This window comes from Microtus pennsylvanicus, chromosome 1 (genome assembly GCF_037038515.1).
Source record: "Microtus pennsylvanicus isolate mMicPen1 chromosome 1, mMicPen1.hap1, whole genome shotgun sequence".
Lineage (NCBI taxonomy): Eukaryota > Metazoa > Chordata > Mammalia > Rodentia > Cricetidae > Microtus > Microtus pennsylvanicus.
The window spans coordinates 102761718-102783793 of NC_134579.1; the positions used below are offsets into that span (position 1 = coordinate 102761718).

At 46.2% G+C, this 22076-nt stretch overlaps 1 protein-coding gene across 2 annotated transcripts; it reads left to right on the forward strand.

The window, feature by feature from the left end:
* The first annotated feature begins 600 nt into the window (after window positions 1-600).
* Eif4h (eukaryotic translation initiation factor 4H) lies at window positions 601-21177 on the forward strand. 2 transcript variants are annotated; one of them, XM_075977202.1, is made up of 7 exons: window positions 601-826; window positions 12444-12631; window positions 15365-15429; window positions 15519-15615; window positions 16441-16500; window positions 18909-19046; window positions 19389-21177. In XM_075977202.1, exons 1-7 carry the CDS (start codon window positions 768-770, stop codon window positions 19526-19528), a joined length of 747 nt encoding a protein of 248 aa, XP_075833317.1. In that variant the 5' UTR covers window positions 601-767; the 3' UTR covers window positions 19529-21177. The 2 variants fall into 2 exon arrangements, with proteins under 2 accessions (XP_075833317.1, XP_075833308.1); XM_075977193.1 differs by lacking the exon at window positions 16441-16500 and having other exon boundaries at window positions 670-826.
* The last annotated feature ends 899 nt before the right edge of the window (window positions 21178-22076 follow it).

Sequence of the window (22076 nt, forward strand, 5' to 3'; positions counted from 1 at the left end):
TGCTGGTATTTACCGCCGCGTTCAGTTTGTAGCAGCTGTCAAAGATGTGTCTTCTCACCTTGTTCATCCACCCACACACCATTCCTACTTCCAAGCCTTAGGCCCCTGGGCATCTGGGGCTCTCCACTTAGAACAGGTTGCCATCATTTGAGTTTTACCCAGTGACTATTTGTCCTTAAGTGTTGTGCGCAAGATGGTCCAAGAGGAGCAGACCTAGAATACCTTAGTAAATCTTAAAGTGAGACCTGAAAGCCTTGCGGCACACACCTGTCACCTCAGCCTTTGGGAGGTGGAAAAAAAAACAAAACACCAGGGATTCAAGGTCATCCCCGTCTACAGAGCTTCGCCCAGGACGGGTTCCCGTCACAAAACCCAGACTGAATCAAGAGGTAACAGCGAACAGCGTGCAGACACCGCCAGAGGGGAGGTGACCACAGGGCAGGGCGGGGCAGGGACAGTGAGAGGCGACCACGCGTGAAACCCAGCAGGCTAGCACACAATGGGCCCCGGCGGGCAGAGCATGCGCGCGGCGCTCCGGGAGGGGGGGGCTGGTCGCCGCACCACGTGGGCCGCAGAGCGCGCCGGGGCCAGCAGCGGGCCCCGTCGGCCCAAGGCCGGGCGCGGCGGCGCGCGCATGCGTGCGTGCGATTTGCGATCAGGCAGCGCGGCGGACAGCCCCGGTAGCGGGGCGGGAGGGGGGAGGAGGAGTTATATTGCGGGGTCCTTCCTCGCTGGCCCGCTGGTTCCTCAAGGAGCGGAGACGGCAAATGGCGGACTTCGATACCTACGACGATCGGGCCTACAGCAGCTTCGGCGGCGGCAGAGGGTGAGGCGGGCGGGGGGCGCGGTTTGGCGGGCGGGTGGGTCGGCCGGGCCGAGTGCGTGAAGGTGCGGAGGGGACGGCCTTGCCGCGCTCACTCGAGACGGGCGGCGTGAAGCGGCCTGACCAGGCCCGAGGAGAGGCCTGGAAATGGCGCGCTCCGGGAGCGGCCGGCGACGGTTAGGCTGCCGGGCTCTTGCTCGCGGCGCATATCCCTCCTCCGGCTCCGCGCCGCCTCCGTCTCGAAGTTAGACCGCAGCGACGCCGGAGGGTTTCCCGGGGAAACCGGCGCCGGCGTCCAGCTTCCTCCCCATCGCGCTCTGGCGCGGCGGCAGGCTGGGCTGCAGCACGGAAGCGGGCGGAGGCCTGCCCCTCTCCAGGGTCCCCGCGGACCGGATGGGGTCGCGGGGCCACGAGAGGGCCGATTCCCTTCCCGCTTGGCGTCTGGATCCTGGGACAGTCGGATCCACCGAGGGAGGCAGGGAGCGCGGACAGCAACCAAAACAAATAGACCGTAGTGGGGAGTGTGTGCGTGTCTGTTTCTCTCTGCCTCCCTCGCGTCTAGGATGCCTTATTGACAGGTCTTACGTGTCTGCTGGCGGAAATTGGTCGTTTCTCCCTGCCCTGGAGAAGAATCGCTTTCGCCTTGTTCTGACTGTATTCAAAATGCAGACGATTAGAATCACCGCCCTCCCACCCCATCGTTAACCGATGAAAATAGAAAGCTCCCGGTGCTTAATTCCAAAAATCAGCACCGGGTATTTTGTTCGCTTTTAAATACACATTAGCAGCTGGGATTGTAGCTCGGTAGTAGTTGAGCGATTGTCTAGCATGCCCGAGGTCGTAGGCTCAGCCTCCTCCCAAACAATAGAAATACACAAGCCTAAGCCACTTGCTTTGACAAATAAAATAACCATTCCCGGTTACAGGAATTTTATAGGACAGTCTGTTTAAGCATCTTGCTTATTTGCCAAGAACACACTTGGCCTTTATCCTTTTTACAGAAAAGGTGACTTTCCTGGGACAATATCACAGTAGTTCTACTGTGGTGTTAGGTTTCCCAAGTGGCTCCCCCAAAGTCTCTTTTGTTAGGTGAATGATCACCTTTAAATACCCAGGGTTGGTGCTGAGTCCCAGGCTTGTTTAGGGGCAGGAGTGTACTGGCTAGCATTCATCCTACCATAAGGAGGAAACTGGGGGTAAGGTGGAGCCATATGTATTTCAAAGAGTATTTTATTTGCTAATAAAAATATAAATAGGTGTTGGATGAAATGTTAGCATGAATGCCCTGGGGGGTAGCTTTCTAGGTACAGATTTGTACTAAAATCCTGTTGAAATTTTTATTTGTGTGTGTGGTTCTGGCTAACCTGAAACCCACCATGTAGACACGTTGTCCTGGAACTCAGCCCACCTCTGCCTTCCCCGTGGTGGGATTAAAGCCACCACACTTAGCAGTCCTGTTTAAATTTAATATTAGAGATTTGAGTTGGTTTTTGTTTGTTTGTTTGTTTGTTTACTAGTTTGAAAAAAGTGCTCAGGGGCTCTTTTCCTACCCAAACCCTAGACTATAGAGGTTAAATCAGGAGGAACCCAAGTCTGAGACCAGCCTGGACTACATAGTGAATCCAATCTCAAAGGGAAAAGAAAACTGCCTTTAAACAAATTTACCAACTTTTTGGTGAAAAATTAGAACGTAAACAAATTCTCTTAAGATGCAACTCGTTTGAAGTTTTAACAGGTGGGTGAAAACGATGGCCATTTGCCAAGTTCTCTCAGAGCTGATTTATGCAAAAGTCCCTTTACTTAGAAACCCCTCTGACCTGAAATCTTCAAGCTGGCTTCATTCCATTTTCTCTTTTGAGACAGGATCTCACTATGTAACTCTGGCTGCCCTCAGATGCAGATCTGCCTGCCTCCCTTCAAGCTCTGGAATTAAAGACCTGCAACTCCACCGCAGGCATTTCAGCTGGCGCTTATTTGTGTGAAAGTAGATTGCTCAATTTCTTTCTAATTACTTATTTATTAATAATCTTACTTGTACATGAGTGTTTTGTGTGCATATGTCTGCTTGCCTGGTGTTCTTAGTGTTCAAAGAGCCATCCCTGAGGATGAGTTAGGAGCTACCATGTAGGTGCTGAGAATCAAACCCTGAGGCTTTGGAAGAACAGTTAATGCTCTTAAGTGCTGTGCTGGGTGGAGGGGGGGGGTGTCTCTATGTAATCATGATTGGCGGGTCTTTTTGGGGTTTGTGGGGTTTTAGTTTTGAGACAGGGTCTCTCTGAAGCTGTGGCCTCAAACTCACAGATCCACCTGCCTCTGCCTCTTAAAATCTGTTGAAATGAGGCCTGGTTGCACTAGCATCAGTTGCTCGGGAGCCTGAGGCAGGAGGATTCCAAGTAAAAAAAGATTGCTCTATGAGTCTGTTTATGTCTTATAGAAGAACTTGTCTGTTCTCAGCTATTGGCTGCCTTGTTTTGGGTGTGTGGTTTTTTTTTGTTTTGTAATTTTGTTCTCTTACCTCACAACTCAGCTGAATATTGAATCCCGGGCCTGGAACTTTCTAGGCAAGCGAGTGTTCTATCATGGAGCTGAACCCCCAACCCAGTTCTCAGCTATCTGAATCTGAAATTTAGTGTTATGGTAGAATTAACCAGATATCTTTAATGACTGATCTTTTCATTGCTATTTTAGTAATGTTTGTATCAGCAGTTATCTCTTACGTTGTGCAGAACTTTAACCTTATAGACACTTCAGCATATATTAGAAAAACGATCTCATATTTTGCTTGTATGAGGTATTTTTTTTTCTTTTTTTTTTTAATTTTTTTATGATTTATTTATCTTTTATTTTATGTGCATGGTGTGAAGGTGTCAGATCCCCTGGAACTGGATTTTCAGACAGTTGTGAACTGCCATGTGGGTGCTGGGAATTGAACCCGGGTCCCCCGAAAGAGCAGTCAGTGCTCTCAACCGCTGAGCCATTTCTCCAGCCCCTTGTATGAGGTATTTTTTTCCCAGTCTAGAACAACACTATGGCCTAAGTCTGGTTTTCAGAGTTACACATTCTCCAAAAGCTTTTGTTAGAGCCTTGAAGCAGGGTCTCATTATGTGGCCTAGTTGGCCTCAAATTATTAGCAATCTTCCCTCTTGCCTCAGTCTGTCCTTACTAAGTTCTGGGATTCTAGTCATGGACCTCTTCCGAAGGACACGGGCCTCTTTCGAAGACATGTTGTGTGGCCCTGCAGTTGTCAAGGAGTGAAGACTAAAAGCATGGCTTTCCCCTCAAGCTTGAGCATGCACAGATCCAATCTCAGCTTGGAATAAGGGCTAGGGACTGCATTGTTCTCTAGCAAATCAAACCACAACTCCAGATCCTCAAGAGTTGATTCTACTTAGTCTTGAATGGACTTTGTTTTGCATTTCAGTATTTTTTCTGTTTGGTTTGATTTGTTATTTCTGAGACAGCATTTCTAGCTTGACCATCCTGGAACTCACATACAGCTTCTGCCTCCTTGGTGCTAAGATTAAAAGATGGGCACCACTACACCCAGCTGTTTGGTTTGATTTTGAGGCAAAGATTAACTATGTATCCCTGGCTAACCTGGAGATCATGTTGACTAGCCAGAAACTTGCTCCTAAATTGTATTTCTGAAGGTCTAGGTCTTTTTTGGTTTTTTTTTTTTTCATTTTGCATGTATGGGTGGTTTGCCAGGATGTCGTGTATGTCATGTATCATGTGTGTACAGAGGCTGGAAGAGGGTGTCTGATGCAGACAAATGTGGGTGCTTGGAACCAAATCCAGGTACTCTGGAAGAGCAGCAAGTAATCATAACCCTTTGAGCCAGCTCCAGCCCAGTGATTCCAGTTGTTTTGTTGGTAATTGACCGCAAAATACAGATTTTACATTTTTAATGGCAATTACAAAAGCTTCTGTGTACTTAATTAAAAGCTGGCAAGCATGAGAATTAGGTGGGGATTTCAGACAATGGGGCTGAGATTGTTGGAGTGTGCCTGCAAGAACATGTGAAACTGCATAGTAAGATTCTGGCTCCAAAACAGACACACACACAAAAAGAAAAGCATGGTGGCACTCACAGTAGTCTTTGTGTTTTTGTTTGTTTTAAACCTTTATTTTATGTGCAATGCTGTGAAGGTGTCAGATCGCCCAGGGACTAGATTTACACACACTTAAGAGCTGTCGTGTGGATCCTGGGAATTGAACCCAGGTCCTCTGGAAGAGCAGTCACCGAACCATCTCTCCAGCCCTACTCCAGTAGTCTTACCCACTCCCCTCTTGGCTGAGGCAAGAGGTTTTCAAGGTCTGCCTGGTCTACAATAGGCCCTATACAAAAAACAACAAAGATCGCTGTCAGATTCCAGTTAAGGAACTTAGAATTCTGACCTTAGAGCCTTGTAGGGCTTCTATTGTTTTTCTTAACATCCCCTCTGACTTTTTGGGATAAAATTTCAATGTATAGCTCAGGCTGGCCTGTCCTCACATCAGTCTTATAGCCTCAGCTGAAGTGCTTAAACAGCCAGCGCCTTTTGTAGTAAACCTCAGGTAACTTCAGAGTTAGTACGTCCCTTGTGTGTTTAAAACAGAAGTGGAAGCAGGGTGTGGTCGTTTACACATTTTAGTCCACCACCTGGGAGCAAGAGGCAGGTGGATCTCTGAGTTCAAGGGCATCCTGGTCTACTAAGCAAATGCCAGAACTATTCAGAAAAACCTAGTCTTGAAGAGAAAAATACTGAGCTGTGTGTGGAAATTGCTTTTTCCTCTGATGCTATAATTGCTTTATTTTTACCTCACTGGCTAATATGTGACAGAGTCCAGAAACTTTGGCTGCAAGGCTGTCCCACTGCCCAAAACACAGAAGATAATGTTTATTGAATGATTAGCACTCTTTATTCATCCGTTTAATTACCACTACCACCCCATTATGTCACCTGAAGACTAGAATTTTCACATTGATGTCTTCCCTGGTAGCCTCTAAACCTTTGAATTGAAGCCACATTGAGGGGAGAGGAGAGGGGCAGCTGAACTAAGTTGAAGGAAGCGGGGAAGCCTCATAGAAACATGAAAAAGACAAGACAGTCTGTCTCATGCAGAGTCTAGAAGTATGTGTGTGAGTGCATCCATGACATGTAAGTAGAAGGGGATCAATGAAGGGACAAACATGGTACATATGTATAGAATATGTAGGACTATGGAACAAGACCTTCCCTCAAAAAAGAAACAGAAAAAGAAACCTTAATGTCTTGTTTTATTTTCTCCCCCCGCATTTCCCTGTTTTAGTGCTTAAACTTGGAGCCTGCCCATTTCTTTGTTATATTTTTGGATTTCTTTTTAAGACAAGGTTAGATGACATGAAACTTATTGTGTAGTCCAAGCTGGCCTTGGACTCAACTGCCTTAGCCCCCAATGCTGGGATTACAGGCATGAGCCTCTTTTGTTTTTCAATTGTCTTATTAATTTTGGCCGGGCATGGTGGTGTATACCTTTAATCTTAGTATTTGGGAGGTAGAATTTCTTAAAGTTCGAAGCCAATCTGGTCTATAGGACAGCCTGCATAGAGAAACCCTGTTGAAAAAAAGAAAATTTCTAAGTAGTATTTCTCTAAAAGAGGGTTTAAAAAAATCTATTTTAAAAAGCATAATACATTTTTTTAAAAAAAATATTTTTAGATGGTACTGGAAAGATTTCTCAGTGGTTAAAAGCAATGACTGCTCTTCCAGAGGACTCAGGTTCAATTCCCAGCACCCAGATGACAACTAAGAACTCCAACATCTGACACCCTCACACAGACATACACTTAGGCAAAATACCAATACACTTAAAATTTTTTTTCTTTTATTTTTATTGCTTTGTAGAGAAGAGGTTTCATTCTATAGCCCTGACTAGCTTGAAAATGTATAGATCAGACGAGAGTGGCCTCAGTTCAGAGACTGTCTCCGCCTTCCAAGTGCTGGGATTAAAGGCTTCTGTCCCTACTAGATTGAGATAGATTTATTTATGTGTGTGTGTGTGTGTGTGTGTGTGTGTGTGTGTGTGTGTGTGTGTGTGTGTTAGGAATGTTTTGTCTGTTGTCAGAGGTCAGAAGAAGGTATCTAGTTCCCTATTCCCTAGAACTGCAGTTGGGATAGATGTGGGTAGTGGAATTAGAGCCTGGGTTCTCTGCAAGTGTACCAAATTCTCTTAACCATCCACTCCATCTCCAGCCTTGAATTTTCTCTAATAATTATTAAAATAATTGAGTACTTGGAAATAACTGATAAGGAATTTATGTGTGGGTGCTGGAGATACAGCTCATTTAGGAGTGTGCACCAGCATGTATGCACTCTAGGTTCCATTCCCAGCACCAGGTAAATTACCTGGTGGTATAAATGTCTGTAACCCCAGCATTAGAGGGAGGATACACGAAACTATCTTAGACAACAAACAAAAGAGAACCCATAAGCACTGGTGGAGCATACATTTTTGCTTTTTCAGACAGAGTCTCTCTCTCTGGTCCTAGCTGCCCTAAAATGCACTATGCAGAACAGATAGGCCTCGAATTCACAGCAATTCTTGTCTCTGTCTCCCTAATGCTGGGATTATGAAGGCTTGGGCCACCATGCAAGGTGTGTTTTGGATTTGGAAACTCAGCAATATTTCATAGTTGGAGATATTGGCACATTCCTTATAAGTATCCCAAAGTGCATATAGTATCAGAAATTGCAGGCATCAGTAGTAGGGTTTCCAACCCTTCAAACAAAGGGAGGTGGTCAAGCTCTTGTTGATAGGTCTTCTTTCTCCTCTCCACACAATTTTAAAATGATTTGTCTAAAAAAAAAATTTTGTTTCAGACTGGTTTGTAGTCTACACATGAACTTGACAACATTGAACTTCTGATCTTCTGCCCCAGCCTCCCAAGTGCTCTGATTGCAGGGGTGTATCACAGACCTGCCTCACCTTTTTCTTTCTCTCGGTAGACAGACAGACAGACAGACAGACAGACAGACAGACAGACAGGGACTTTTGTTCTTTCCCTGTAGTTGCAAGGTGAAGTGGCATTATCTGGTTTGGACACTGTCTGGGTTTGTGCAAAGCCCAACTGCAAGCTGCGTGTAGACTATAAACTGATAATCTGGAATGTTGTGGATCATCAGAACCTATGCAGTAAGAGTGATGATGGGAGGCTTGTCTTTGAGGAGTTGTATGTTTGTTTTGTGACAGGGTCTTCCCATGGAGTCCTGGCTGGCCTCAAACTCAGGTCTGCCTGCTTCTGCCACCTGAGTGCTAGAATTAGAGGTGTGTGCTATCACTGCCTGGCTTAACACATACAGTTTTGTGGGAGGGATATTTGAAACAGCAAGACGAAAGAATAAAGATTTGGACAAAGGAGACTATTGAGATAGACCAGTGTGAATTCATGTCTGCCTACTTGTCCCTCCTGAGTGCTGGATCAAATGGGTGTGCTACCATACCTGGCATATTGATGTACTTCTGAGACTGAGTCTCCACAAATACCCAGCCAAGAATGACCTTGAACTCTACCTCCTGTGTGCTTTTAACTCTGGGTTTACAGGCTGCACCACCATGCTTAATTTTTATGCATTGGTGTGGATAGAGCCTTGGGATTTGCCCATACTAGACAGACACTCTATTGCTGAACTATATTCTTAGCCTACCCCTACCTCCCTTTTTTTTAACTTTAGAGTTTTTTGTTTGTTTTGTTTGAGATAGTCTTGTTAAGTTGCCAGGCTGGCCTCTAATTTGAAACCCACATCTCTTATGTGTGTAGCTAGGATGTGTGCCACCAGGCAGTTGGACCAATTTGATTTTCTGCTTCATTGACTTAACTGGATTCAGCCTCTAATAATATCTATCCGTTTATTGGTTTCTTTGGATGTATGCTGTGCTCAGGGCGGTACCCACGGCTTCAGGTTTGCTAGGCAGACCCTTTACTTAGTGCTGGACCTGATTTTTCTTTTGTAGTAACCTCCATGTTTTTACCAGCCATTTTAGTTTGCTTCCCCAGTCTACCGTCTGCAAAAGTGAGTTCCTGGTGCTGTGGAAGATACTCCCAGCTGTCCTGCCCCAGGATTCATCACCAGGTACACCGACGTGCTTTTCCAGAATCCTGCCTAGAGGGCAGGGCTGGGCCTTGAGCTTCCTTGCTCTGACTTTCAGGCATTCACTATTTGGTTGACTGGAGTGAAGAAAAATGACAGCCTAAAGGATTTGGGTTACACTTGGCAGATAAAAGTTAGATTTCCTAAATTATTATTGCTTCTTCAACATACCCTTTGTGTCATAGATCACTGGTCTGTTCCTAATGATTGTTGAACAGCTGTGGCTCAGTGGTGCCATGTGATAGAGCCTGAGAGTTTGTGACTGTCAGATCTGGTTTGGGTCTTAGGGTACAGGGCTAGGATTTGCTCTTTGACTACCTCATTACCAGTTTCCGTTTCTCTCTACCATCTCCAAGTGCCAGGCTCAGATCATAACCCCAGGTGGTGGCAGCCTAACCTTGAGTACTCTATGATTGTTATTAAATTTTATATGGCACTTGGTATTTATTAAGTAGTTTATAGTCAATGAAATTCATTAATGAAACAGATTTTAAGCATTTAACAGGCAAAACGGAAGCATGGTGTGTATCTTTATCCCAGCCACTGGGAAGGTTGTCCGGTCTGGGTTTTATAGGGGAAAACACAAAAACAACTGAGGTACAGAGAAGTGATTGGTAGAGGTCCTACTCCAAGCTACCAACATCAACAGTAAATCCGCTTTCCTAGACAGGCTTTGAACATGTAGCCCAAGCTCATACTAAGGACTTGTTTGTAGAATGGTTTACACATGCTAACCCCTGCACAAGGTGGTGGCTTACTTGTCAGGACTTCTGAATCCTGTCTCAAGCTAACTCTTTGGTACCTGATGTTTTGGAAACTGGATGTTTTACTCTTCATAGTGTTGCTTGTGCTTTCTTTCAACTTCCCCAACGAGCGAGTTGCCCCTTACTTGCGGCTTTGAAGTGAATCCCACTGCTTTTGCTTTTTGAGAGAGTTTCTCTGTGTAGCCTGTCTATCCTGGAACTCTGTAGAACAGGCAGGCCTTGAACTCGGATCCACCTGGTGTTAAAGGTGTGGGTCACCATGCCAAGCAGGATCACCACCCTGGCTACCCTACTCCTGGACCTGGCCTTGCTCCTACACAGGTGTTCACTATTACTAACCCTTATTCATAATACCCATACACTCATGAGCTCGCTTCCAGAAATAAACAGTGCTTGGGAGTAATGTGATGAGCTTGCGCTGTCCTACCCTAGTGGGGGTGAGTCACATCCCTGTGTCTAGCATATCCTTGCTGTGTGTGCCACCCACACAGCATCACAGCTAGGTGAACCTCCTGTCAGGTCCTTAGAAGGTCAGCCGGAATACCAAGGGTAAGTCAAGTGCAGTGTGGTGTCCTGCCATTGGCTGCAGCGGTGCCAGCAGTGCTCCACTTGACTGTGTTAATGCTGCTCATCTCCTGAGCCTTGATTAAAGGGCTAGTAAATGTGCAGTTTTCAGATGCTCAGGTGATAGCTTACGTGTCCACAGCCCAGAGCTAAAGTAGCTTACTAAGAATATTCAGAAGATACTTCGGGAGGTAGGAGCATGAGAGTAGTGTCAAAGGGTTGAGTCAGTTGGGCTCTTACACACTACATAAGCTTGGGAGAGTGGGGAGGTGGGAGAAGTGGCTGCAGCCCTCATAAGCCTGTTCTGTTGCTGTTAGTTCAGGCTGCAGAGCTTCCTTTGGGGAGTGACACACCAGTGGGGTGTTTGTGTTGTTTGAGGTGGGATCTTGAGATAGGCTACTGGCTGTGAATGTGACATGGTCCTCTGTCTCAAGGACTAGGATTTCAGACATGCACCTACAGCTTTTTAAGATTTATTTATTATGTATTATACAGTGTTCTGCCTCCCAGAAGAGGGCATCATATCTCATTATAGATGGTTGTAAAGTCAACCCAACCATGTGGTTGCTGGGAATTGAACTCAGGATCTCTGGAAGAGTAGCCAGTATTCTCAACCTCTGAGCCATCTCTCCTGGGTCCTCACACACACGCACACAACCGCCGTCCCTCCTTTTTCTTTCTTTCTTCTCTCTCTTAACCCCCTTAGCATTTTGTTTTAAGGTGAGTTTCTCTGTAGCTCTGGCTGCCCTGGAACCCAGAGATACTTTGCTTCTGTCTCCCGAGTAGTACTGGGATTAAATTAAAGGCTTGGACCACCATGCCTGACATTTGTTAGGCATTCTGTGGTCACTAGTCAGCAGTAAAGAAAAATTATTGTAGCACCAATGTGTTGACCTCAGCGTCTGAATAGCTGCCTCGGAGCTTTTAGAATGCTTGGAGAGAGAGGGTCTGGGTTTGAATCCCAGTGCCCACATAATGGCTCAAAACCATCTGTAACTCCAGGGAACACAATGCCTTTCTGACTTATGTGGGCACCATGCATGTAGCACGTATACATACATGCAGGCCAAACATTCCTACACATAATACATCTAAAATAAAAGCTTTATTATATGATGGCACGTGTCTTTAATGCCAACACTTGGGAGGCAGAGGCAGACAGATCTCTTGAGTTCAAGGCCAGCCTAATCTACAAAGCAAGTAAGTTCCAAGGACATCCAGAGCTGTTACACAGAGAAGCCCTGTCTCAAAAAATCAAACTAAAAAATAAAAAATAAAAACCCAGGTGGGCATGGTAGCATGTGGTTTTAGTGTCCCATCCTGGGGAGGCAGAGGTGGAAGGATATCTGAGTTTGAGGCCTAGACTACATACGTTCCTGGACAGCCAGGGCTATGTAGTAGTCCCTCCTAGGAAAAGAAATTGCTCACATCTCTCTTCTGGCTGATCCGTCCTGGTTTTTTGTTTTGTGGCTCAGGGTGGCTTTGCTCCTGTCTCAGCCTCCTAGTTACTGGCATGTACCACCATGCCCTGCTCTCTGGTTTATTTGTTTGCATATTTAGTCCAGGGGTCAATAGCAAGTGTCTTCTTGAGTCACTTTCCAGCTTAGTTTTGAGACTGGTTCTTCCTGAACCTGGAACTCAGCTAGACTAGAAGGCCAGTGAGCCCCAGAGATCTAGACTGAGTCATTCAGCCCATCTTCCCCCAATCCTAAAGGGCTGGGTCTTACGGAACTTAAGCTAGTCTTGAACTTTTGGTCATCTTGCCTTCAGGCTCTTGAGGGTATTGACTTAGGTTTTACCATATAAACATTGCAGATACAGATTCCAGCCCAGCAAGGGAGCTAGTTGTCATTGATGTGGTATGTTTGGGGCGTCTAGTACAGTGTTTGCTTAGATTCTGTGTTTCTATGGTTATTTCTTTCTTTCTTTTTTTTTTTCTTTTCGAGACAGGGTTTCTCTGTGGCTTTGGAGCCTGTCCTGGAACTAGCTCTGTAGACCAGGCTGGTCTCGAACTCACAGAGATCCACCTGCCTCTGCCTCCCGAGTGCTGGGATTAAAGGCGTGCGCCCCACCGTCCGGCCTCTATGGTTATTTCTGTCATCAAAATCAGGCCCTTTTTTGATGAACATGAGGAGGATTGTGGGTCAAGAGCCTTAAACTCTTGTGCATCTCTCTTCCTAGGTCCCGTGGCAGTGCTGGTGGCCATGGATCCCGAAGCCAGAAGGAGCTGCCCACAGAGCCCCCCTACACAGCTTATGTAGGAAATCTCCCTTTTAACACAGTTCAGGGTGACATAGATGCTATCTTTAAGGATCTCAGCATACGGAGTGTGCGGCTAGTCAGAGACAAAGACACGGACAAATTTAAAGGTAGGTTTTGAGGAATTTATTGTGGGTGGATCTGGAGGGTTAAGAGGTGGGATAGATATGTGAATGAAAATAAGTTAATTGAGCCAGAAGGCTCTGCTCTGGTGTGTGTGTCCCATGTTAGCCTGGTCCCCAGCAGAAATCACCATACCTCTCCCTTTAACGCTGTCCCCTTGGGAGAACAGTGTTTTATGATTGTAGTTTGTAGTACATATCCCCATGTTTGTCTGCCCAGCTTTCATATAGTTCTGTCTACAGGCACAGGAGCTATCTCAGAGGAAAAGGAGGCAATAAAACTAAAGACAACTTCAGAACAAAAAAATTTTTTTAGCTGTGTGCCTGTACATCCCTGAAAACAACTTTTTTTAAAAAAAATTTTTTTAAAAAAAGATTTATTTATTTATTAGGTATACAACATTCTTTCTCCATGTATTCCATGTATGCCCACACGCCAGAAGAGGGCGCCAGATCTCATTACAGATGGTTGTGAGCTACCATGTGGTTGCTGGGAATTGAACTCAGGACCTCTGGAAGAGCAGTCAGTGCTCTTAACCACTGAGCCATCTCTCCAGCCCAAAACAACTTTTTTAAAATTAGCTTTACTTTTATGTTGCATATGAATGTTTTACATATGTGCATGTATGTATATGCACCATGTGTGAACCTGATAGAGTGCCTGGATCTGGGGTTACAGATAGTTGTAGCCACAATGTGTATGTTGAGATGTTTCTTGCCCTCTGGAAGAGTCAACAATTGTTCTTCTCGGGGGCTGGAGAGATGGCTCAGAGGTTAAGAGCATTGCCTGCTCTTCCAAAGGTCCTGAGTTCAATTCCCAGCAACCACATGGTGGCTCACAGCCATCTGTATTGAGGTCCAGTGTCCTCTTATGGCCTTCAGGCATACACACAGACAGAATATTGTATACATAATAAATAAATAAATAAATATTTTTAAAGAAAAAAAGCAATTGCTCTTCTCCAGCCTTGAAAAAAACTTTTAGTTTCCCTCTCAGTGTTCTTGTTTTTCTTGGTGGCTTCCTGATAATTGTTATCTGAAAACAACCTCAGTGGTGCCAGACTCCCTTGGGAAACTTAGAGTATATTTGGGAGGGCTAGTTCATTTTACATGTAGCTGGTGTCTGCACAGTGGTGTCTGAATGGGCCGAGGATGGAAAAGATGGGTAAGCATATCCTTCCTCCCAGTCCTAAGTGCATGCTGTCCTGGGTTCATTCAACTTACCCTGTGAAAGCCAAGCAAAAAGTATGTGAGTGTGGCTTTGTATAGGCTTTGTTTGCTTCAAACCCTGCGGCTGGGCATAGTATATAAAATGTAGTAAATTAGGGAATCTCTGCATGCTAAAAACACTAGCAAACCAAATTTGCATAAGGTTTATGGGTCAACGTGGCTTCAGGCTGCACCAGTATTGGATGTCTTGGGGTCTGTCTCTTGGAACATTGTGCTGAGTTAGAGCTCTAGAGGTTGAGGTATGTGACTGTGCTGTCATTGCCTCCTTAAACTTGGAAATCACTCTCCCAGATACCCTTGCTGAATTCACCTAGGGAAGAAGACTCCCATTGGTCTTCTGCAGGTTGGTGTCCTCTAACAACTAGTGGAGCAGCAGCTGCTGGCTCAGATCTTCCAAGCACCATTTAGTCTTTCCGAGAGTGATGTGTGAGGAGGGGTGTGGGGTAATCGTGAGCACATGGGTATACACATTAAGCAGTACTTAATCCAGATTTAGACATCACAGGGAATGGACAGCAGAGTCGGTGTCTGGGATGTAGTTGTTAAAACAGATTTCTAGCCCAATGATAACAGAAAATGTGATCCTGTTGCTAAGGATATATTTCTTTTTTTTTTTTTTTTTTTTTGGTTTTTCGAGACAGGGTTTCTCTGTGGCTTTGGAGCCTGTCCTGGAACTAGCTCTGTAGACCAGGCTGGTCTCGAACTCACAGAGATCCTCTGCCTCCCGAGTGCTGGGATTAAAGGCGTGCGCCACCATCGCCCGGCTTTAAGGATATATTTCTTAGCTTAAAACAAAAAGTAGGAATTTAGTAGGTACTATGAACCCCTTCCTTCAAAACGTTGTAGGTATTAATTTGAGTCTGAAGTCTGCCTCCCAATTAGATGACATTAAACAAGATCACCCAGAAGCCAGACAGCTCTGCAGCAGTCCCAAGAAAAGTTTTAATAATTGCAGTTAAAGCTTATAAGCAGAGGTCTGGGTACATGCTTCTATGGCAGAGCATTTACCTAACATACACAAGACTCTGCATTCCATCCCCAGCACTGCTATATATATGAGGGGGAAGCATTGTAAAAACACTGGCTGTTTCAGTGCCTATTAGGTTAGCATTTTCTACCTGATGGAATATAATTAAGGGCTTGGAATGTGGCTTAGCTGGTAGAGTGCTTGCCTAGCATGTGCATAGCCCTGGGTTCTATGCCTAGCATTACATAAACTAGGCATGGTTGTATATGCCTATAATCCCAGCACTTGGGAGATCGAGACAGGAGGATCAAAAATTCTAGTTATCTTTAGTTAGTTATATATAGCAAGTTTGAGGCCATTCTGGACTATATGAAACCTCATCTTGAAAGGTGGGTATACTAGCGTGTTCTGTGGTCATCCATATGGTACAACACTATGGGCTGTGGTGTCTAGTGATGCTAATGAGACTCCAGCAGACCTGGAGTCCAGAATGTGTGTATAAGGTAGCTTTTGTTCTCTTTCAGGGTTTTGCTATGTAGAATTTGATGAGGTGGATTCCCTGAAGGAGGCTCTGACGTACGACGGTGCAGTAAGTATCATCAACTTCCCCTTGCCCAGGCAGGAGCCTGAGGTATGTGTTCGTGTTAATACATAAAGTATTTTTCCTCTTGTCCTCAGCTCTTGGGTGACCGGTCACTTCGTGTGGACATTGCAGAAGGCAGAAAACAAGATAAAGGTGGCTTTGGATTCAGGAAAGGTGGACCCGATGACAGAGGTGATTGACTGTTTTAAAAGTGGACACAACTTGCTGTGTGCACACAGTGCTTGCTACTCATGTGCCTCACTTACTGAGCACTGCCTGAGAGCTTAGGTTTTGGAATACTTCTGCAGTGACTTAGGGTTTCTATTGCTGGGATGAAACAACGTGATGGAGAGCAGCTTGGAGGAAAGGGTTTATTTGGCTTAAACTTCTGTTCATCACTGAAGGAAGTCGGCGGGGCCATGGAGGCTTACTGTATTGCTACCAATGGCTTGTTCAGCCTGCTTTCTTCTAGCACTCAGGACCTCCAGCCCAGGCGTGGCACCGCCTACAAGCTTCTGTATAGCCCAGTCTTATAGAGGTGTTTTCTTAATTGAGGTTCCCTCTTCTCATGACTCTAGTTTGTGTCAAGTTGGCATAAAATGACCCAGCACATGCAGCAACATTGCCTTATCCTAGTTAGGTTTCTCTTTGCTAAATCACTGTGACGAGGGCAACTTGGGGAAGAAAGTATTTATTTGGCTACTGTCCATCATCTAGGGAAGCCAAGGCAGGAGCTGAAGCAGAAACCATGTAAAGAATGCTGCTTACTGGCTTGCTCAGCTTGCTTCCTGACGTATACAATCCAGACTCACCTACCCACAGGTGGCATTGCCCAAAATAGGCTGAGTCCATCCACGTCAATCATTAATCAAGAAAATGTCTTCTCAGACAGTCTCACATGTCAATCTGATAAGAGACAATTTCTCAATTAAGGTTTCCCTTTTTAAATGTTGTGTCATGGCAACCAGCTAACCAACACAGACCTCAACTTGATCTTTTTTGTGTGTGTGTCCTCAGGAATGGGTGGCTCTCGAGAATCTAGAGGTGGATGGGATTCCCGGGACGACTTCAACTCTGGTATCAGTATTTAAACATTCCACTCTTCCCCAGTCCCTTGTTGTCCTTTGTTTCTTGGAAGTGTTCAGCCTAGGCAGATTTAACTCCTTCTCCAGTGAGACTCCAGAAGGTCTCCAGGCATGCACTAAACCTCTCAGAACTAGGTAGAGAGACTCCCCTGAGCATGTTGCTTGGGCTAGAGTCAGGACAGCTCCTGAGGTTACATATGTGGTACGAAAAGAACTAGCAGCGTTTCTAGAAATGACATAGCATAAAGGTTCCAGAGGTGCCCGGGAAACCTCAGTGCTATGGATCCTGATGGCCAATATTTTTCTTAAAGAACATGGAGCTGTGGATAGGCTCTGCTTCACCATCCCTCGTCAGCCGATCCAGGTTGATGAGAGGATGTCTGTGTCAGTCAGTAGGTGTAGGGGTGCAGGCAGGCAAATGCAAAGTCCTGTAGCCAGTCAGAAATGAGCTTATTCATAAAAGTACAGTAGCATGCAGTAAGTCTGTAATTTTATGTATAAGCTGGTCTCTGACTGAAGTGTGCAGCATGTGTCAGAGCCAGCCCATGCAAGGAAAGCAGGTCCTGGGGTGGTGACCCCTAGTCTACAGTGTTAGAGCCTTAGGTCCTAGAAAAAAGCAGGGTGACTGAGCCATAAAATGAGCAACTTACTAGAGACCAGAACCTTCCTGCCTCACTTTGACTCCGTCATGAATGCAGCAGGAAAGTAGATGAAAACATCCCACAGGAGTGGGTGTAAGTAGCTAAGCATGTGAAGAAGAGGCCCTGAATAAGCCCTGCACCATACGTGCACACATGCCTCCATCACCAGAACTGACAGCCAGTGTGCTGACCTTGACTTTGTAAAGAGAACTAAGGGTTTCCATGGTAGAAGTCCATATCTCCTACATAACCTTCCCGTTTGGGGTTGGGGTTTGGGGTTTTGTTTAAGATGTATATGTATTGGTGTTTGTATATGTGCACCATTTGTGTGCTTGGTTCCCACAAATGTAAGTTGTGTGGCCTTTCTATAATCCCAGTGCCCAGGGGACTGAGGTAGGAAGAGCTCAAGTTTGAGTCATAGTTAAGACCCTGACTCAGAAAACCATGAAGAATAGTAAGTTGCAAGGAGTGAAATTTCTACTTTGCAAAGGGAATTCAAATAAAGGAAAGCGGGCATGTTTGAATACTCTCTTGTGCTCTGTGTGTGCTATTTTGGGGATTGTTTGTTTAGACAAGAGCCCACCATGTAACTTTTGCTTGCCTGGAACACTGTGTAGCCCAGGCTGGCCTCAAATTCAGATCTATCTTCCTTTTAAGCACTGGAATTTAAGGCATGTACCACTTCCCCTGGCTTTAAAGAAGATATTTTTAATTTTTGTTTCTCTGTGTGTGCACAAGCCTCTGTGTATGTATGTGCAGGTCAGAGGGTAGTTTTCAGAGGACATGTCTTCTTACACTGGGAACCAGGCACTGAAAGAAGTCAGGGCAACATGTTGGCTTGGCAGCAAGCACCCTCACTTGCTAAGGCCGCTCTTGGTTTATTTTTGAGACAGCATCTCTCATTGGCCAGAACTTACCTGTTGCAAGGCTGGCCAGCCAACAGTGAGCCCCAGGGATCCACTGTCTCTGTCTCCCCAGTGGTAGGATTACAAATCTATGACACCATGAGAACCCATGGAAGACCAGTCTTTAGCTCCAGATTCCCAGGAGCTATAGTTGACAAGTAGTTATGGGCCACCAGATGTGAAGACAAGGAACTGAACTCAGTGCTGAGAACAGCAAGCTCTTTGGATGGTGGGGCTTTTTGTTTGTTTCTGATACGGAGGTTTTCTGTGTGGTCTTGGCTGGCCTCAAACCTTGGAATAGTCCTGTCTCTGAGAAATACCGTCTGTAGCTGAGAATTCAGCATCTCTTACATGAGCTGCAGTTTATGCTGTGGACTCTCAGCATGTACAGAGTTGTGGCAATGTGAGGTTCCCTCTGAGTGTTCCACACAGCAGCAGGGACAGTGGAATAGAACAATTGCCTAGAGCTCTCCCCAGTGAGGGGTAAGTTGTGACTTGGAGGCAGAATGCTTGACTAGCTCTTATATGTGGTGCTTGCCTTTAATCTCTGCACTAGGAAAGCAGGGGCAAGAGGGTCTGAGTTGGAAACCAGCCAGGGCTACTGCTAGTTGACACCCCATGTCAAAGGGGGTGCTGCTTTCCTAGCATCACTGAGTAACTAGGGTCGTGGCTTAACAACAGAATGCTTCCCTAGCACACACAGGGTCCGTGTGATTACCCAGCAGGTGCACCTAATTTAGAAAAAAATCTCATACTAGACAAACTAAACATTAAATTTGGAGTTGGTTCCTAGACTATTGTCTGTCTCTTTGTAATAGTGTAAACAATTGCTAACTCAGTATCTTCTTCCTTAGGCTACAGGGATGACTTCTTAGGGGGTAGGGGGGGCAGTCGCCCTGGAGACCGGCGAGCAGGCCCTCCAATGGGGAGTCGCTTTCGAGACGGCCCTCCCATGCGCGGCTCCAATATGGACTTCAGAGAACCTACAGAAGGTATGGCAGACATTCTTAGTTAGGACTTACTGTCTACCCCCTGTAAAACCTGTCTTAACCCTGCGTTGATTTTAACTAAACTTGTAAGAGTCCATTTTGAAAATTGGATAGGTCTGTTTCAGTGGCCTATAGTCCTGGCACTTGGGGAGGGGTGGGTTGAGGATGAAGGATCCAGATTTCAGTGTCATTTTCAGCTGTATAGAAAGTGTTAGGCCAACCTGGGCTACGTGAAGCCCTGTCACAAAGGATTGGGGTCATTGAAGTTCCTGTAGTTTGGTTAGCTGCCTGGGTGTATGGCATGGAGCCCATTCTGTATAAGCTACCTTGTTTTCTGTCCTCCAGAGGAACGAGCACAGAGACCACGGCTGCAGCTTAAACCTCGGACAGTGGCAACACCCCTCAATCAAGTAGCCAACCCGAACTCAGCCATCTTCGGGGGAGCCAGGCCCAGAGAGGAAGTGGTTCAGAAGGAGCAAGAATGAGCTTAGATTGGGAGGGAATGGGGCACGGGGGAGCTGGAGCAAGACCACAGCCCAGTCTGATGGCGGCCGGTCGCCCTGCAGGCCCCATTCCCACCTGGCACTGTCCTCCTTACAGCGGAAACACAGAGCTTGTGAGTGCATGTCAGCTGTTAACAAGTGGTTTCTAGTACATTCTTGGCTTTGCTATATCTATCTAGTGCCTGTTTTGTGCTTTCTTTCTGTTTTCTCTCTCTTCCCTTTCTCTCTTGCCCTCCCTGCTCCTTCCCACACGGTGTGGGTGTGGTGGTCGCGTGTGGAAGGTAGGCTGAGGTGTTGCTTCATCCTTCTTTGCTTTCTTTCTTTCCTTTACATGCCCTAGCCACACTCCGGGCATGCTGTCCTCTGCTTTTTCTCGGAGCTTCTCTCCAACCTGCATGTCGAGTTCTGTGTTGCTGTGGCTTCTGGGAAAGAACTAGAGCCACTGGCTAGGTGGCTGGTGGTGACTTGTTGGTATCCAGCTGGGATGAGCGTGCAGAATTGGAAGCACCTTGCTTTTAAAACAAGGAAACATGCCTGCCAGTCCTGACAGGCCACTGTGTTGGGGGCCTATCACCTGCCCCAGCAGCCTGTTCAGGCACAGCGGGCTCCTGTCAAACAGTGAGGCCAGAAGGATACAGGGGAATCCGGACATTCTGCACTGGTGGTGACCTGAGTGCCAGTGGCCATGTGACTTTGCTCCTGCTCGCTCTTAAGACCAAGTGCAAGCTCATTCCCTGCTCTTCCTGGGCCATGGAGGCCCCTTGGGGGTGCAGCCCACTGCAGCTCAATCCGCTTCCTACAGCTGAGGCCGTGGGAAGCAGGGGTGGTGCTGGAGCTGCACTGGGCAGCTGTGCTTGCACTGAGTCTGTGCGCTCTTTCTTTCCCTTGTGTCTGTCTGCTCCGGGGTGCTTAGCATAGAGGCTGCTCCCCACCACAGCTCAAGGCCTAGAGTCTGGCACTTTATCTGATAGATACACAGCTGTTAAGACCCTCAGTACCTGGGTGTCTAGAAACCTCTAGGTTTGCTGCCTCCTCCGTGGGGCAGACCCCTGCTCCCACAGACAGTGTTGAACACTGACTTGGGAGCAAGGGGGATCAGGCTTTGCTTTTAGCTTGAACAGCTGTGAGTGAACAAATGGAAAATGATTTGGCACCAAGTCCCCATCTGTTCTGATTGGAGCAGTTAGGGGTCAGCCAGCCACTAGAGCCTTAGGGAGAGGGGCTGAGAGGTGCGCAGCTTGCTTATTAGCTAGCAGCTTCCTGCCAGCCTTCCCCTTGGCTTATGATTGTCTTTGTCGCAAGGTCTCGGCAATTTGCAGAACTCTCACTCCTTCCCTCGCCTGCCATCTTCTCTGCTTCTGAGATAAGAACCATTTGTGTAACACCAATACCTAACTTAAGACAGACATGCATTGCGTGGTTGTAATCAAAGCTGATGCTTTCAGATGATCTAATCCATCTCCAATGCGGAAAAGACAGAACAGGCACGTCCATCACACTGCTGGGCGCCCAGCTGACTGTAAGAATGGAATTCCAAACACTTAACACATTCAGTTCTATGACAGAAAGTGAGTCTATGGATATGGTATTTTGTGAATGATCTTTTAAATAAAAGAGAACCTTACGTAACATCTACTGTGTCTTTTTGGCCACTTGTGAAGTTGAATTTTGTGTGCTGTTGAGGGCATTAGAAGTAATTTAGGTGGCAGGTTCAGTGCAGCTTTTCAGCTATTCAAAGAGTTATGCTGTCATCTTTGGTCCTATTAGGCAAGTGCTGTGGTACTAAGTGTGCTCTGTCCATCCGTCTCAATTCCCAGTGATGGATGGCCTTGCTTGAGGCCTGATCCTTGGACCCTCAAAAGAAGAGAGTGGGGTGCAGCCTGGTAAAGAACAGTGTTTGTTGTATAAGCATCTCCAGCATCCATGTAAAACAGCAGCGCACCCCCATGGTCCCAGTGCTGGAGATGCAGAGACAGGAAGATAAATGCCTGGGACGTGGGTCTGTGATAGACTCTGTGTTTTAAAATGGCCTTTGAGGGCTAGAAATGGTTGAGTTAAGGGTACTGACTGCTCTTCCAGAGTTCTCGCATTCAGATCCCAGCATCTACATGGTAGCTCACAACCATCTATAATTCCAGTCCCAGGAAGTCTGGTGTCCTCTTCCGACCACCATCAGGCATGAATACATTTGCAGGTGAACACCCTTACACGTAAAATGATGTGTTGGGCATAGTGGCATACCTTTAATCCCAACATTCAGGATGCAAAGACAGGCAGATCTTGAATTCAGTACATAATGAGACCAAGTCTGAGAAATGCTGCTCACTAGCTTAGCTATCTAGTGTCCCTACCTCCCAGGAGTCAAAGCTAAGGGTAGGTGTGACCCTAGCAAAATGCCAAAGTGAAAGGAACTTTTTCACAGTGTTTGTGAACCGTCTCTATTGATGCATATTGATGGTCCTGAGATGAATTCAGACAAGTGGTTATTGAGTTCTCTGCCTTTTTTTAAAATTCATTTATTTTGTTTTTC

Bases quoted from the DNA above. Each gene is read 5' to 3' on its own strand.
- Eif4h (XM_075977202.1), top strand. From the start codon at position 768: ATGGCGGACTTCGATACCTACGACGATCGGGCCTACAGCAGCTTCGGC. The intron at 827-12,443 runs GTGAGGCGGGCG...CTCTCTTCCTAG, and splicing joins AGCTTCGGCGGCGGCAGAGG to GTCCCGTGGCAGTGCTGGTG. The intron at 15,430-15,518 runs GTAAGTATCATC...TCTTGTCCTCAG, and splicing joins CTCTGACGTACGACGGTGCA to CTCTTGGGTGACCGGTCACT.